At 35.3% G+C, this 16881-nt stretch overlaps 1 protein-coding gene across 5 annotated transcripts in view; it reads left to right on the plus strand.

The window, feature by feature from the left end:
* The window catches only part of REPS1 (RALBP1 associated Eps domain containing 1), a gene marked incomplete at both ends in the record, with an annotated part of 70411 nt that overhangs the window by 21663 nt on the left and 31867 nt on the right, over positions 1-16881 (plus strand). For all 5 annotated transcript variants that reach the window (XM_084228091.1, XM_084228092.1, XM_084228093.1 and 2 more), the window contains 7 exons: positions 3657-3780; positions 5095-5291; positions 5420-5573; positions 6365-6489; positions 6997-7159; positions 7441-7504; positions 8847-9001. In XM_084228091.1, coding sequence (XP_084084217.1) covers positions 3657-3780; positions 5095-5291; positions 5420-5573; positions 6365-6489; positions 6997-7159; positions 7441-7504; positions 8847-9001 — 982 coding nt within the window. The remainder of the gene's footprint in view (positions 1-3656; positions 3781-5094; positions 5292-5419; positions 5574-6364; positions 6490-6996; positions 7160-7440; positions 7505-8846; positions 9002-16881) is intronic.

Consider the following 16881-nt stretch of genomic DNA (forward strand, 5'->3'; position numbering starts at 1 on the left):
AGAACATTTGATCTGTGGGCCACTAATTATAAAACATTTTAGTATTTAAACCAAAAGAGAGTTCATTTCTAGACTAAAGAATTATTTAGTGCCACCTTTTTAAAAAAAAAAATATATATATATAGTTTAATCAGTGTTTCTTTCTTTCCTTTTTTGCATAGAAGAACTAGGGTATAGGCCAGAGGTGTGGGAGGTGAAAGGATTCACAAGAGACAGAGTGGGAAGTGGCACAGGCAGATTGACTGAAATACACTGCTGAGGGGAGCAGTGGGGGGTGAGTCAGGAGAGGTCTGCCCTGCCATGTGGGTTAGCTTCCTGGGGGGGGGGGGGGGGATGGAGCCAGCTGGTGCCAATAGCTTGATAGTCCTGAGATTTAACCACTTGTGCCACCAGGGAGGCCCTCAGTAACCTTTTTGAAGGGCAGTATGTAATAGTTGATGCTTTTTAAAATATATATACACAGATCTTCCTCTACTTATGAAAAGATTATGTCCTGATTAATAAGTTGAAAGTATTATAAGTTGAAAATGCATTTAGAAACCTGGTTCCTTGATTCCTGTTGACATTGTTAGATGTCATCACCAGCCGATTTTCTGCAGCAGTGTCATGGCCAGTGAGCTCAGATTAGAAGCTTGTTTCCATGATTACACTCAGATAAACCTTGTGTTTTGGGAACAGGTGTGCTTATATAATATGCAGAGAAATAAGAACCTAGAAGCCACACAGATTTACATTTCTTCACTCACCTTAATTTAATTGTTAAACATTTATTAGTACTTCAGTACACATAAAATAGAATAATAATTAAAAAAGAAAAAAAATCATTTAATAGACCTAAACCTGCCAAACACCCTGCAATTGCATGGCTGACCAGGAGCTGCATCTCACTTTGCTGCCAGCTAACTTTGCAAGAGAGTATAATATTGCATATTCTAGCCCAAGAAAAGTTGAAAATTCAAAATTTGGTTTCTACTCCTTGTATATTACTTTCTTGCTGTTGTACTTTGATCCAGCAGTTCTGCTTCTCGGAATTTTTTCAAGTTTTTTTAGAGACAGATTTTTACTAACTCACAAGATTGTATTGATCCAATAGGCCTCTTGATACTAGTTATATCAGGAGTTATTTTTGTAAATTTATGTGTCACAACTCCTTTCTTCCTGCTTTCAAGGACTTGAGGTCTCTCAATTTGGGGGTAGCTCATAGAGACAGTCATCAGTGAACAGGTACTTGATTGGGCCCAGAGTGGGTTTTTTTTAAGTGATACAGCCAAGATCACTTGTAAAAATAACTGTAAATATTGCCTTTGAGCCCTTTGGGCTCCCATTTCAAAATGCCTTTCCTCCTTCCTGGGATAAGCATTCTACACAAAGTTGAAAGTTTTTTGTATTTAATGCAGTAGAAAGATAGCGTATCTCCTTGCTCTCCTGCCTGGAAAAGAGCTTTGGTTTTGGAATCAGAAGACCTGGTTTTTAGTGCCAGTTCTTCCACGAACTATGTTCTAAGAAGCAAAATTACCCTTCTAAACTTTCTTTCAGAGTCAAGCATGCATCTCAGCCAGTTTTTAGGCCTTACCTATCTTTTCACTTGAATCTATCCTGTTTATTCTTTAATCCATTGTAACAGCTCAAACAACAAAACTCTCCCAATTGCAATATACTGAGTGCATTCCCTTTCCCCATCCTTTTTAATTTTGACTCCTTTTGGAAATTACTCAATTTTCTAATTAAATTACATTTTTGGTAGTAAATATAGACTTATGTAAATAAAACTCTTATCCCTTAATCTTAGCACTCAGAAATATACATTAGCATGTTCACTACCATTTATATATGTATATCTTAAAATTGGGATTATACTTATGTACACCACTGCTTTGTATCTTGTCTTTCGTTTTCATAACATTAGTACCATAAACAGTGAATTTTATAGCTGTATGGTTTTCTCATCATCTGGTTATCATATAATTTTATTTATTTTGTTTTTGTGATTTTAGGTTGCTTCTAATTTTGCACACCTTTGTGCATAAACCTATAAGTACAATGATTATTTTCTTTAAGACTTGGTCCCACTCTCCAAAACCTCTTTTCACTCTTGGTTTCCCATTTCCTGCCAGTCCTTTTTTCCACTCTCTCTTTCATAGGCTCCTTTTTATACCTGCCCTTTAGGTTTTGATTTTCTCCAGAGTTTCCTTTCACTGCTGTGAGCAATCTCACTTTCTGTCCCAGCTTCAGTCCTCACATAGTATCTGGTTTCCAGGGACAGGGCATATGTTTGTAGTGTGCTCCTGTCTTCTGCACACACTTGCATTTCTGTTTTCTCGGTTATCCCCTCCAAAATACCTGCAGGCACCTAACCATGCAATCTGTATGTAATCTCCTTTTAGTCTTCCCTTTATTTAGCACATACTTGGCATGTTTTAGATGCTTTATTTTGTAAACAAAAGTATGTGAGACATGTAAGGATCCCTTAAGGGGTGCCAAGTGGGCAGAAAGGGTGGTAGGTAATGAGAGTGATGACAGCAAAATGACTGTGACCTTCCTTTCCCACCTCTCAGCTGCCTTTCCTCATCATGTCTTAATGTAAACCTGTCTCTATCCTTTTTGCCCTTTTAAATCTACACAAAAGTGATGCCTTTAGTAGCAAAACCTGAAACTTCTTACAGTGCTAATTACTCACAGCAAAAATGACCATGTTTTCTTGTGTATGTAAACAAGTGGTTATTGTTTCTGTGATATATTGAGAGGCACATTTTTTGCAATTTTAGTAAATACTTCTAACTTAACAGCAAAACATCACAGGTACATCAGTCTTCCTTGAGTGTTTGGGACAGAGAAAATAGACTGAAATACCCTTTCTATTTGAATTTGTACTTTTTGAAAAGATGAGACCAGGATAGTTAGTGCTTATGTTGTTTTACAATTACTCTATAGTGTCTATATAGTAGATAGTTATTATAGCTTTTGGACTTGAACTTATACCTAAAATTCTCTTTTCTAGTCTGGTTATAATAACCAGTCTAGAAATATTTGTTGAATGATTAAAAAAGGGTAGATCCTTGCAAATTTTCATGTTTTAAAATAACAAAGGAAACAAAATTTGCTGTTTGAAAGAAAAGTAGAATAACCACATTAAATACAACCTGGTAAATAAGAGAAAAAACCCTACTCTTAATCTTACCTATCAAAATGCCAATTGAATTTTTATATATGATTTTCAAATTTGTGTTTATGTGGTTAGGTTACATATGCTGCTTGTTTCCACTTAACATGTTGTTTTATGACTTACTTTAAATGACTGCATAATAATTGGTCTGTTAGCTACATGATCCTGTTGTATGCAGTGCTTATGAAGAAGAATAGATGGTACATTGTTTCTAAAAAAATTGACTTAATGAAATATAGTTTAGTAAAGTAGAATTGCTTCTTACATGAATTTTTATAAGTAGAAGAATGATAGCCTTCCTGTAAGGTCTTTATTTTTAAACATATAAACTTGAAGCCCAAGAAAGTTGGTTATCAGTTGGGAATAATATGCCATTTATCAACTAAGTATTTTGGGGAAGTTATAAACACAAGTTAGCTGCTTATTTGAATAGTGAAACATTGTCATAAATCTCGTTGTTAACACTGTGTTGTTGTTGTTGTTGTTTTAATAGATTATGGAGCTTTGTGGTGCAACAAGACTTGGTTATTTTGGAAGAAGTCAATTCTATATTGCTTTGAAACTTGTAGCCGTTGCCCAGTCTGGTTTTCCTTTAAGAGTGGAAAGTATAAATACAGGTAAATATGGAATGAAAATAGACATCTAATCGTAACTGATGTCAAGTCAATGGAACTGTTGTTTCTTTCTGATTTTATAATGGCATTTGCGACTTTGAGAAAGGGTCATCATTTTGTTTATATCTGTCCTAATGCTGTTAGGTATGTACATATTTGATGACAATGTAAAGACATAAAATGGTGATTTCTCAGAATTCACTAAGTACTTAAAATTTAGATGAGTGATTCAATCAAGATAAATGATATATTATGGTAGCCTTATTTCCATCTTTTCTACTAAGTATAAAACAGAATTGTGCTTTTTGTTTTCTTGTTTGGGAAGGCTACGAAAGCACCATTTGAAGTTAGAAAGTATTAGTTAATAAAAACTTACTGATTGATAGACAATATTAAAATATTGGCAGACGAAAACCTACTTACTGGCAACTGCTTTACAGATGTCATCTGGGATAATTAGTTTTTCTGTTGGAGTCCAGTTAATGCAGTAGTAATGGAAATTCTGTAAAGGTAGGCATGTAAATGAGAGAGTTTTGTGGTTTTCATAGGGAAAAGGGAGAAAGAGAAAAATCTGAAATTCAGAATTTTTAAGTACCAGCTCATTTTATTAGTCAGCAGCAGGTTTTCTTCGTGGACCTCTGGCCATACATACATAGTTCTTCTAAAGTTGAGCGTTTATATTCTTTTTAGTATTATTTGACATAAATACTGAGTAAGCTTATTGTTTCCTCTCTTTAATGTGAAGATTCTAAAGAGAAATGCAGGTTATTAGATAGTGGATGGAACTACACTTTTTCCTAAAAATTATTCTGCTGCTGTATTGTTTTAGTCTAAAAGTATGAGAAATGATTGATCTGCAGAGAAATTCTTAGCCTCCATCTCTCCTTTAAAAATTGAATGCACAATACCTGTCTGTAGGTGTGTCATAAGCCAGACTAAAATGGATAGATATAAACCCTTTACTGTGTCCTTGGAAGGTGAGCAATAAGACATTTTCATTTCTGCCATGAAAATGTTTGGTCTCAAACTTAGTGACACTCTGTGGCTTATTTAGAGCTCTAATATTTCACTTCAGAGCATTAATGTGAGTAGAAACAGATTTCAGGATTAGCCTGAACTGAATTCAGATCCTATTTTCAGTTACTGTCAGTTACTGTGGGAGCTCAGAGCCTTGATTTCTTTACCTGTAAAGTGAGCAGTTTGCAACGTTGATGTGATTACGAGATGAGTTAATATAAAGTACACGCATGGGGCCAGACATGCAGTGGACCAGTAATACTGCTGTTGTTGTAACCCCTTATTTTTTGTGGTTAACAGTAAAGGACCTTCCTCTGCCAAGATTTGTTGCTTCAAAAAATGAACAGGAATCTCGCCATGCAGCCTCATATTCTTCAGATTCTGAAAGTCAAGGGTCTTACTCTGGTGTGATTCCCCCACCACCTGGCCGGGGGCAAGTGAAAAAGGGATCCGTAAGTCATGATACTGTCCAGCCTCGTACGTCTGCAGATCAGCAGGTAATCACTGCATGTAAATGTCATCAGTTGATTTCCTGTGTGTATGTTTACACTAAAACATTTATTGAGTGTGATAATAACGAAAATGCTACTGTAAATTTTTTATTTAAAAATAATTTATTTTCTAGGAACCTGCATCTCCAGTAGTTTCACCACAGCAGTCCCCACCAACTTCTCCACACACATGGAGGAAGCACAATCGTCATCCCAGTGGGGGTAATAGTGAGAGGCCTCTTGCAGGACCTGGTCCATTTTGGTCTCCCTTTGGTGAAGCACAATCAGGTATTTAGAAATTCTCTAGGAGTAAAAGTTATGTTTATTAAGGGTTGTAAATTGAAGGAAACTTGATACTTCTCTTTAAAAGTTTAAAAACCTGTAAGACCATTTTAATTATAAGTTAAACACCTTAAATAGAAGTTAAGTCTAGGGCCCTCCCTGGTGGCACAAGGGGTTAAGACGCAACCTATGAAGCTAACTGCAGCCACTCCAGCACAAGTTCAATCCCCAGCCAGAGGTGACCAACGTGGCGCAGCAGACCCCTCCTGACTGGCCTGCTGCTCCCCTCAGCAGTGTATTTCAGTCAATCTGCCTGTTCTGTTCCTCACTCTGTCTCTGGTGAATTCTCTCACCACCCCTATACCTCTGGCCTGTACCCCAGTTCTTGTATGCATAAATAAAGTAAATCTTTAAAAAAAAAAAAAGTAGGTCTATTGTGAGTGTATATATATATCACTTTGAACAGTGGTAATTGCATTTACTTTGTTGTGTTTATGGACACCAGATTCTCTGAAAGTTAAATGAATGAATGAATAATTTTCTAGGATTTTATATTTATATATATGTATATATGTACATTACATTAGTTTCAGTATTATCAAGGAAAGCACAATAATAAAAAAGATTTAAAGGAGATATAATTTTAAGTTAACAGAGATACCAATTTGGAAATTAGTGGTATTTCTTCAAAGTGAGTTTGAAAGAAAATTTTTATAGAGTGTGATGTGTTTTATTTAAAATTCTAGTAACTTTTTTTCTTCAGAAGTAAGTCAGCTTTTTGTTTATTTTGCTCTTAGGTTCTTCTGCGGGTGACACAGTATGGTCAGGGCATTCTCCACCTCCACCTCAAGAAAACTGGGTCAGTTTTGCAGATACTCCACCAACCAGTACTCTTTTAATCATGCATCCTGCTTCTGTCCAGGTGTGACATTTTATTGGTATTGCATTTTTATTTGCTTCATTTTTAGTATTGCTGCAGTCATTGTTTTTATATTTTGCTGTTGCAAATTGTATAAATGCAAGTTCACTCTTTTAAAAAATATCTATCTGCTCTGTGCCTTTTCTTCAAGTCTGTTATCATTGTAATGTTTCTCTAAAAGTTTTGCTGATTTCTTTTCTAATGTCTTAGTAAAGTTAAGATTTCTACATCTACAAATATATTTGCTTGGCTTTCTTAGCACATTTTTCATAACTTTCTGTTGCTTACATATTGCTATCATTCTACACATTTATATAATTATTGTGCAAAAACATTCAGTAGTCTGATATAACAAGTATGTGGTTTGTTGATGAGTTTGTGAAGACTTCTTATATATTAAATCTCCACAAAAAAAGCAAGTTTTACTTTCAAAGATAAGTAACCTAGCAATCGTGGTCCATGTAATCATACAGATAGATACTGTACTGAGGAAAAAATGTTTCATTACAGGACCAGACAACAGTACGAACTGTAGCATCAGCTACAACTGCCAATGAAATTCGTAGGCAATCCAGTAGTTATGATGATCCCTGGAAAATAACAGATGAACAAAGACAGTATTATGTAAATCAATTTAAAACCATTCAGCCTGATCTAAACGGATTTATTCCAGGTGAGTTGTTAAAAACAAATTCTTCCAGATGGGACAGGACAAAGTCTCAATTTCATAATCCCAAGGACATGATCTTATTTGGTCAGAGATCATAAAAGATAATTAATTCTCGAATTGTTTGTCTGAAAAGAGTTTATAATCACTAGAGATCAAAAACATGACATATGCCCGTTAAGGATGCCTTTTTCCCCAATGAAAAAAGTCTCAAGACTAACCTCACATTTTATTCTTGGATCTCTATGTTCAGAATAACATTAAAGAACACTGTTTTAATATTACAGGATCTGCAGCTAAAGAGTTTTTTACAAAATCAAAACTTCCTATTCTTGAACTTTCTCATATTTGGTAAGTGTGATCTATCATTAGTTGGGTAATCTGGGTTTGCCTCAAAGGAGTTTCTAGAAGGTAGAGTTTTAAACCTGAAAAAAATACACTGTGTTAGTTCTTTGAGAACCTTGAAAAGGTTATTCTAAGTAATACTTTACAATAATCAACTTCTTCCTTGCTCTCTAAAAAAAGAAATATAGCAGTACAGTAGTTCTTTAAAAAGTGCTAAAATTCTTTAAGCTCTGTGAGCTTTTTTTTAAAGATTTATTTATTTATTTATACAAGCACTGGGCGCAGTCAGAAGCATGGGAGGGTAAGAGAATTCACTAGAGCCAGAGGGGAGAGCAGAGCAGGCAGACTGACGAAGTACACTGCTGAGGGGAGCAGCAGGCAGCAGGAGAGGTCTGCGCGCCATGTGGGACCCTCACCCAGCCGCCAGGATCTAGCCAGCGCTGCGGAGGCTGCGGGCAGCTTCACAACCCAGCGCTTAACCACTGCACCACTGGGGAGCTCCACTATGAGCTGTTTCTTGTGGCCAGTATAATGCATAGCAAAAACTTAGTTCGCTCATAAATGGTGTCATTTATTTCATTTGACATTATTTCATTTCAGTTAGTAAGTCTTATACCAAACTATGAGCTTAAGGACAGTACATAACTCCCATTTAAATACAAACCAAGACTCAGAGAAGCTAAGTGTATTAGCAATTAAAACACAATTATAAATTACTTAAATTATTTAAAAACATTTTTTCCATTTTATATCACTATTAATTTGTTAATAGGGTTCTTGACATAGATGGCTACAGTAAGAGGTAGGTAGAAAAATCAAGAACTAGCAGTGTATATATGATATTTATAGTTTAAGGTGGTAAATATAAACATGGTTGTTTATTCATCTAGGAAATAGAAGGACAGCAGAATGAAGCTGCTGAGCTTTTTTTTTTGTATCAAGCCTTGTAATCTGTCAAATGCTTTAAAGCACACATGTAGAATTTTGATAACAATAAAAGTTTTTTTAAATTAGCTTATTAAATAAACCAGCTTTATCCTGTTTCTACAAATGAGTATGGGTTGAAGGTTATTTTATTTATTGGGGCTATTTTTCAACATTTTATTATGAGAATTTCAAGCTTACAAAAAAGTTTTAAAATGTCTGCTTTAAGCACCATATGCCCACTACCTATATTCTACAGTTTACATTGCTGTGTTTGCTTTATTATTCGTCTTCCCCTCCATGGGATTTTTTAAGTTATTGGTTGATAGCACTTTTTCTAGGAAAGGATTTCTCTTCCTTCTTTTGATACAGAAAGGGATCCAAAGCAGGATATGGTTATATTCAAAATAAGTTTATCTTCTAGGGAACTCTCAGACTTTGATAAAGATGGAGCATTGACACTGGATGAGTTTTGTGCTGCTTTTCATCTGGTAGTTGCTAGGAAGAATGGCTATGATTTACCAGAAAAGCTCCCAGAAAGCTTAATGCCCAAACTGATTGATTTGGAAGATTCAACAGGTAAGATTAGAAGCTGAAAGGATCTGATTGATGCCTTGATAAACATTAACACTTGAAGCAAAATCAAGATAACTGTTAAAGTTTACCTTTCGAGCTTAAATATTTCATGAAAAGCATGTAGATTTGATATCAGAGTAAGATGTACAGACTGAGCTTGAATTAATGGTTTGAGGTTAAGAATATATACCACTCTTTCACTATTTTGATACTTATGACTTGCTGAGATTTGAAGAACATTTTGGTGTCTTGTTTTTTGCTATCCTTTGATTGTGTTATATATTATCTGATGTGGTAAAAGTAGCCTGTTTTCATTATCAGCATATTTCCATTTAATGCATCTTAGTGTATTGAATAGAAGTGCTTGATTATCATTAGATTTCTACTGTTCACAGCAAGCATTTTCCTTTTAAAAAAACCAAACTCTCCTCTTCAGACTAGAGGAATCTGGAAATTTTGTGTTTGATGGTAGATGATGTTATGTTTAAGGAATGCTTTTGTAAATGCTCATTGGTAGTTTTCTTTAAAAGGAAACAAGAATATGAGGGGTAAAAAAATGTTATTTTTCTGGAATTTTGAGTGAATAAACAATAATGTTAAATTCTTAAATAACTAATTAAAACTTAATTGCCTTCTGTTTTTGAATCTAAATCCTCTTGGATATTGAATTAGAGGGAATTTTATAATTTTAAAAGAAAAGCTAATACAATATGGCTCTCAAAATGGCATTTATGTGTTAGTCAGTGTCTGTTTAACCCAGAAATGCATATAATGATTTTATTGTCTAAATTATACTCATGGAGTTATTTGTGATATTACTACCACTAAAAGAGTAATCTCTTTGGAGTTAAGCATCTGAGTGTGCTTCCAGTTTTGCTAATTATTGTTGTGACCTTGGGCAAGTTCTAAACATTTATTTACTCTACTTTTTCCTGTTTCTCCACTTGAAATGTGAATTTAATGCCATTCATATTTCATGACCTGAATTATATACTGATCTTTTATCAGGCAGTGAGTTGATTAAAAAATCCTAGCATTTTAGGTAGTTTAAGCATCATTTAATCTTGAACATGAGCTGAAAGCTAAGATTTGTATTAGGTAATTTTCCTTTAGAGTACTTTGATTTATCTAGTTAAATAAACAATGAATTTGTTCATTGAGTTTATTTGATAGTAACCAAAAGAGAAGAAATTGTAGTAGCTCCAGAATTGTTGTATCTAGCCTTGATTTAAAAATTGGGCCTTGACTACACTAGAGATTTTTATTGACTCTAATCCTGTAAAACTGATACCATATTAATGCAAGAAAATAAGTTAGGCTTATTCCATCATTTCCTAGAGACTTGTCTGATTCTCTTACCTCTTACATTCAGATTGGTTAGCCTGGCTTTTCCATGTAGTCAGTGGGGTTTTGCTTCTTTTATTTCACTTAAATAAAATCTGTTTGTTTGTAAACTTGATGTGCCTGAATTTTAAGGTTGGTGATGGAAGTTCTTTTTCTGAGCATTTGTCTGTTTAACCTGTAGCAAAGAGAAACTGTACAAATCATATATATATCTATGTGCTATTGCTCCAGCTGTGATTTTATTTTTTTATTTATTTTTTTAAAGACTTATTTATTTATGCATACCAGAGCTGGGGTACAGGCCAGAGATGCAGGAGGTGAGAGGATTCACTAGAGACAGAGTGGGGAACAGAACAGCAGACTGACTGAAATACACTGCTGAAGGGAGCAGCAGGCAAGACGTGAGAGGTCTGCTGCGCCATGTGGGTTTCTCTCTGGCCGGCCAGGGATTGAACTTGTGCTGCAGAGGCTTCCAGCACTAATTGCTTCATAGTGCAGTGCTTAACCCCTTGCACCACCAGGGAGGCCCCCGGCTTGATTTTAAAGGTATCAGAGGTTCAGGTGTTTTTTTTTACCCCCACTCCAACATAATATTATATGGTTTGTGACGAAATTTTTTTACAAATGTTCTAACTGTACAATATTAGATACAAATCTGCTTTGTTAACTTATAAATTTGACATCTTTCCCTTTTTTCTTTATACTCATTTTCAAGATTTTCTTTGTTTTGAAGACAAAGCCCCAATTAAGTTTGTTCTCTTTATGAAATTTTAGTCCTATATAAAGAAGATAAAATGGGTTTTTCGTTTTTAGTTCTTTTTGATATTGGAACCTCTTATATACCTGTAGATATTATTTCTTGAAGTAAAATAACTGAATCAAATAATAGTTTTGATAAAATGTTCATCAGTACATCAGAAAAACCTAGAAAAACCTAACGGGAGTGAGTACTCATTCATTTTTTGGTTTTCAAACCTTGTCAGACACACTTTTTCTTTTTTTTTTAAAGATTTATTTATTCATGCATACAAGAAATGGGGTACAGGCCAGATATGCAAGAGGGTGAGAAGATTCACCAGAGACAGAGCGGGCAACAGAACAGGCAGATTGACTGAAACACACTGCGGGAGGGGAGCAGCCAGCAAGACAGGAGAGGTCTGCTGCACTGCAGAGGCTGCAGACAGCTCCACAGTGCTGTACTCAACCGCGTGCACCACCAGGGAGGCCCTACACTTTTATTTTTAATCTTTGATTTTAATTTAAAACTTAGAGACTTCTACATAGACCTTCTAAAGTCTACTTACGTAGTGTCCATTCTGTGACGTGTTGGGGAGAAGTGAAATTAATTTTGGAAATAGAATATAGGGGTTTGGTTTTTTTTGTTGTTGTTGTTTTTATTTGTTTGTTTGTTTGTTTGTTTATACAAGCACTGGGTACAGTCAGAAGCACAGGAAGGTGAGAGAATTCACCAGAGCCAGAGCGGGGAGCAGAGCAGGCAGATTGATGAGGTACACTGCTGAGGGGAGCAGCAAGCGGCAGGAGAGGTCTGCGCGCCATGTGGGACCCTCGCCCGGCAGCCGGGGATCGAACCGGTGCTGCAGAGGCTGCGCTCAACCTTTGCGCCCAACCTCTGCACCACCAGGGAGGCCCTAGAATAGTTTTTGATATGTATAATATCAATGAAGACAAAACATATATATATATCTTAAGTCTTTAATTACTTTCTGCATATGCACTGCTTATTCCAAAGGTATCCAAGGTATCCTTTATGGTTTTTGTTGAAGACTTAAAATTATCCAAACCTGTTTATTTTTTATTTTAAATAGTTTTATTGTAAGAATAATATTTGTACTTCAAATAAATATAAAGATACAGTTGTTTTTGCTTTGATGAAACCATTAAATGAGATTGAAACCTTGAATCTTCATTATTGAGGAACTCTCCCTAGATTTGTTTTGCCATATAAAAGCAAATTAAGTTTTAAATGATCAGGTTTTAGGGAATGTTCATATTGCTATAAGATCAGTAAGAGATACAGTCATTTTTTAAACAGTTTAGTATGATGAATATAATACTAAGAAAATAACAGACGTTTAGGATATATAGGTTATAAACCTAAAATAAAACTAAAGCTTTTTAGGAAATAGTTTATTCCACAGGTAAACTATACTGAGCTGAATCAATAAATTTTTCAGAATCAGGACAAAAACTGCTGACAGTGTTTTTATTTTCTAGTGTGAGCCTAAAAATGTGGTTTGCACTTATAATATGTGGTTTGCACATATTATCATCACTAACTAAATGTAGATTGACTGTCAGCAGTGTGATCACACTGGTTGTGTCTTCCAGCACACTTCATCCATGGGAATACTTCTTGCATAAAAGCCCTTTTGGGGTTGACTTTAACAAATAATTTAGGCTCATGCTCTTCTTTTTCAGCCCTGATGCTCTGATGATGTCAGGGGCAGAGCAGAACCCTCAGGAGGGAGGCAGGGTTGACTCAGTGTTCCAGCAGGAGGCTAGGTTGGAACACTGCATCAGGTAAGAGTAAAACTGTCCCCCTGCCTCCCTAAAGATACAGTCTTAAAGACTAAGTGTTGTGGGGGGGTATGAAGTTCTTTGTTTGAACATTTATAGGAAGCAAAGTTGAAGGAGGTGCAGTTTATTTACAGATTAAATGCTTCTCAGATTTATGACTATTAGTTTCTACTTTATTTAAAGATAACAATAATAGACATATTAGTAGAGATATTTGTAGGGAAATAAGTTCATCATTTTAATAATTTAAAAAATTTTAAAATTTAAATTTTTTTTTTATAGAGGCATGTTTATTTATTTATTTGTTTGTTTGTTTTGTTTATACATGCACTGGGTACAGTCAGAAGTGCGGGAGGGTGAGAGAATTCACCAGAGCCAGAGCGGGGAGCAGAGCAGGCAGAAGCACCAAAGCACACTGCTGAGGGGAGCAGCGAGTGGCAGGAGAGGTCTGCGCGCCTTGTGGGACCCTCCTCCGGTGGCCGGGGAGCAGCCTGGGATCGAACCTGTGCTGCAGAGGCCACGGGCAGCTTCGCAACCCAGCGCTCAACCGCTGCGCCACCAGGGAGGCCCTAAAATTTAAATTTTTAAAAAATTTTTCATAGGGCTTCCCCTGGTGGCGCAGTGTTTCAGCGCTGGGCTGCGAGGCTGCCCGCAGCCTCTGCAGCACCGGTTCCTTCCCTGGCTGCCGGCGAGGGTCCCACACACACACACAAAAAAAAAATCATAATATTAAAAATTATGAAAAGAGTGGAATTGTTTTACATTTTTGCAGAACTCTTTAATATCTGGCTTAAAAAAAGATAACTAGATTTTCATGTTGGCTTCTGCATCCAGTCTGTTGGATGTTTTTTTAAAAAGATCTATTTATTAATGCATACAAGAGCTGGGGTACAGGCCAGAGGTGTGGGGGGTAAAAGGATTTACCAGTGACAGAGTAGGGAACAAAACAGGCAGATTGACCAAAGTACACTGCTGAGGGGAGCACGGGTGAGTCAGGAGAAGTCTGCTGCGCCATGTGGGTTGCTCCCTGGCTGGCCAGGGGATCGAACTCAGCTTCATAGGTTGTGTCTTAACACCTTGCGCCACCAGGGAGGCCCAGGATATGTTTTGTTTGAGATAAATCAGGAATCAGCAAAGTAAGCACCGAGGACCAAATCCAGTCTACTATTTTTTTTTTTTTTATAAACCACAAATGTATTTTTCATTTTTAATTGTTGGAAAAAATTTTAAAAAGAACACTTCATGGAATGTAATTTATATGAAATTAAAATGTCAATGTCCATAAATAAAATTTTGATGTTACACAGCCACGGTCATTCCCTTACAAATTATATGTAGTTGCTTTTGCATTTTGACAGCAGTATTGAATAGCTGAGAGGCTGTGTAGCCTGCACAGCCTAAAATATTTATTATCTGGCCCTTTGTAGAAAAAGATTGTCATTCCTTAAAGCGTATGAAGAAAATTTGGCCTCACATAGTAAAAGTACTGTTTTCAGATAATTATGTATATTCATTGGTACTGCATCAAAACTCAACAGATGGTAATTTTTTAAAGGTTAGTTGCAATATGAAATCAAACCATGTTAATGAATTGCTTGTACTGTTATATTAAAATTCATAGATCTGTTTTACACTTTGAATGAATCTCTTGCCCATGCATGGTTTTATAACATAACTCATTATGTCTGAAATAATATTTCACTGAAATACACAGATCCAAATCTTGGCACATTTTATTACAAAAAGCATACTTGTTAACATTACGACCTATCTAGTCAAAGATATCTTTAAGTTCTAGGAAGCTCTTGAGATTATGGACATATATAAACATTTTCCAAAATTTGATTTTCACTTGAAAACTTGACTGTTCTTAGTAACAAATACTGAAAACAGTTGTCTTGTTTGAAGTAGAAATTCATTTTTGAGAAAATGCTTGCCTAATACCCAAAATTGAATAATTATAGTTTATTGACTGTTCTTTCAGAAAAAACTTGTGTTCCATGAAAAAAGTGACTTTTTCAGATGACAGGTGAATCTCTCAATACTTTTCCTTGAGACAACCATTGTCTTTTGATAGGAAACATAAGTGCTTTATGCATATTTCCCATTTTGGCACAAAAAAGTATTTAAAAGAATGTTTTCAGGACTGAGATTTACTAAAAAATTATTTTTACCCCTTGTGAACATTCCTCAGTGAAATTTCTACACATATTTATATTTATTTTAACTGACATATGTGGGGATGGTGAATATTTGACTGTTGGTATATTTTGGTTCCTCTGTCTTGATTCTCACTGATAAGCAAGTAGTTCACCCAACTGTTGTTCTTGCACCATCAGTGCAGATGCCAGCCAGGTGAAAAGGCATTATTATTACTATACTACTGACACTACTACTACTATACTACTATTGATACTACAGAGATCATTTTGACTTTTCAGACCTCCTAAAAGAGACGTGGGGTGTCCCTAAAGTCTGTGGATCACAGTTTAGGAATGGCTACTCTAGGACGGTAACTGTTAAAATAGTGTATTGGAATAATAGTGAAATTTAAGTACAAAGGTGTAACATTTCAATTCTCAGCTTCAAGAGGCTGGCCTTGCAGTTGCTTTGTACTGGTAGAGCAAAGAGGTTCCCATAGTCTACCCCAAATTGTAACTGCCCTGAGATGGGGCAAGGTACAGTGGCTCTAAATTTGCCATTCGCAGGTGTCATGAGAATGGTGGTCTGGAAAACCAAACCAGGTACCAAGTTCTATCTAGCTAATGTTATTTCAGTTCTCCTTATTTTTCTTTAATACCTACTTTGTAAGATCTCTTAAAGACACTTCTTCATTCACTAACAGTTTCACTTTTAATAAACTTTCACATTTATAATTTGAAATTTATAATTTCAATTTATAACCATTATCTGCCTTTTCTTAACTTCCATTCCCATTGCTTTCATAAGGAAAAAATTCCACAATTTTTGTTCCACAAACTATCCCCGTAAGGAATTTGCTCCTACTATTTATCATAAATAAGTTTTACTCTAAGAAGTTTGAGTTAGGAGGTCTTCAACATAGAAAATTATCTGAAGCCTTTTTTTCATCTTACTGGTTCTATATCATTCTGAAACTTTTCTTGAGAAAGGAGTAGGGTTAAGAAAGAAATAACAATAATTCCTGACTTTGCGAAACAAAAATTTATCTATATATGATGCTGGATTGCAAATTAGAACTTGCAGTGTGAATTGACCATAAAGAAGTAAGTCGGGATAAGTAAAGGGGAATTATTTTCAGATACTCATGTAGCAAAATAAGGTGAAATTACCAATAGTTAATTTCAGTTTAGGAAAATAATAGTAAAGAATAAATTTAAATGAACAACAGAAAAACAATTCAATAAGTATGTGAGCGTCTAGTATATATTAGATCCTTTGTTAAGCATGAAAGATGTTACGAATTTATTTATGAACAGATTGGGAGGGTAAAACCTACAGATTACTAAGGTATTATTTGACTGCCTATTTAGGAATCTGAAGGATAGTGTGTAAATGGCAAAAGTTGTTCTTTCTGATGGAGAAACTTGCTGTTATTTTATTCAACTTGCCCATGGTCAAACAATGAGATAGTAACAGATACTAGAACCATATTTTTGACACAGTTTCTGAACAGATTATGCATATTTGCTGTTCATTTGGCAATTACTGTAATTTTCAGACAGATTATATTTAGTACCATGTAAAATTTGGGGAAATTAGAATGAGAATTCACTCTTGAAAGTGCTTTCGTTTTTTAAATTGTAATGTAAGAAACATTTTCAGTTAAAACTTAATTAGTTAAAAGTAGAATATGATACCACATAATACTTTGGAAAAAGAAAAACACTTGGAAATCATGTCATGGATTTGTATTATTCAGTTAAGTCTACAGGTGCCATTGAACCTAGTGATAAATGTTTGTATCCTATAGCTGCATTGACTTTGCTTTGTGTTCATGCCTGGGGTGCTTTCTTTCCTTT

The sequence above is a fragment of the Talpa europaea genome, assembly GCF_964194135.1.
Source record: "Talpa europaea genome assembly, chromosome: 2".
Taxonomy (NCBI): Eukaryota; Metazoa; Chordata; class Mammalia; order Eulipotyphla; family Talpidae; genus Talpa; species Talpa europaea.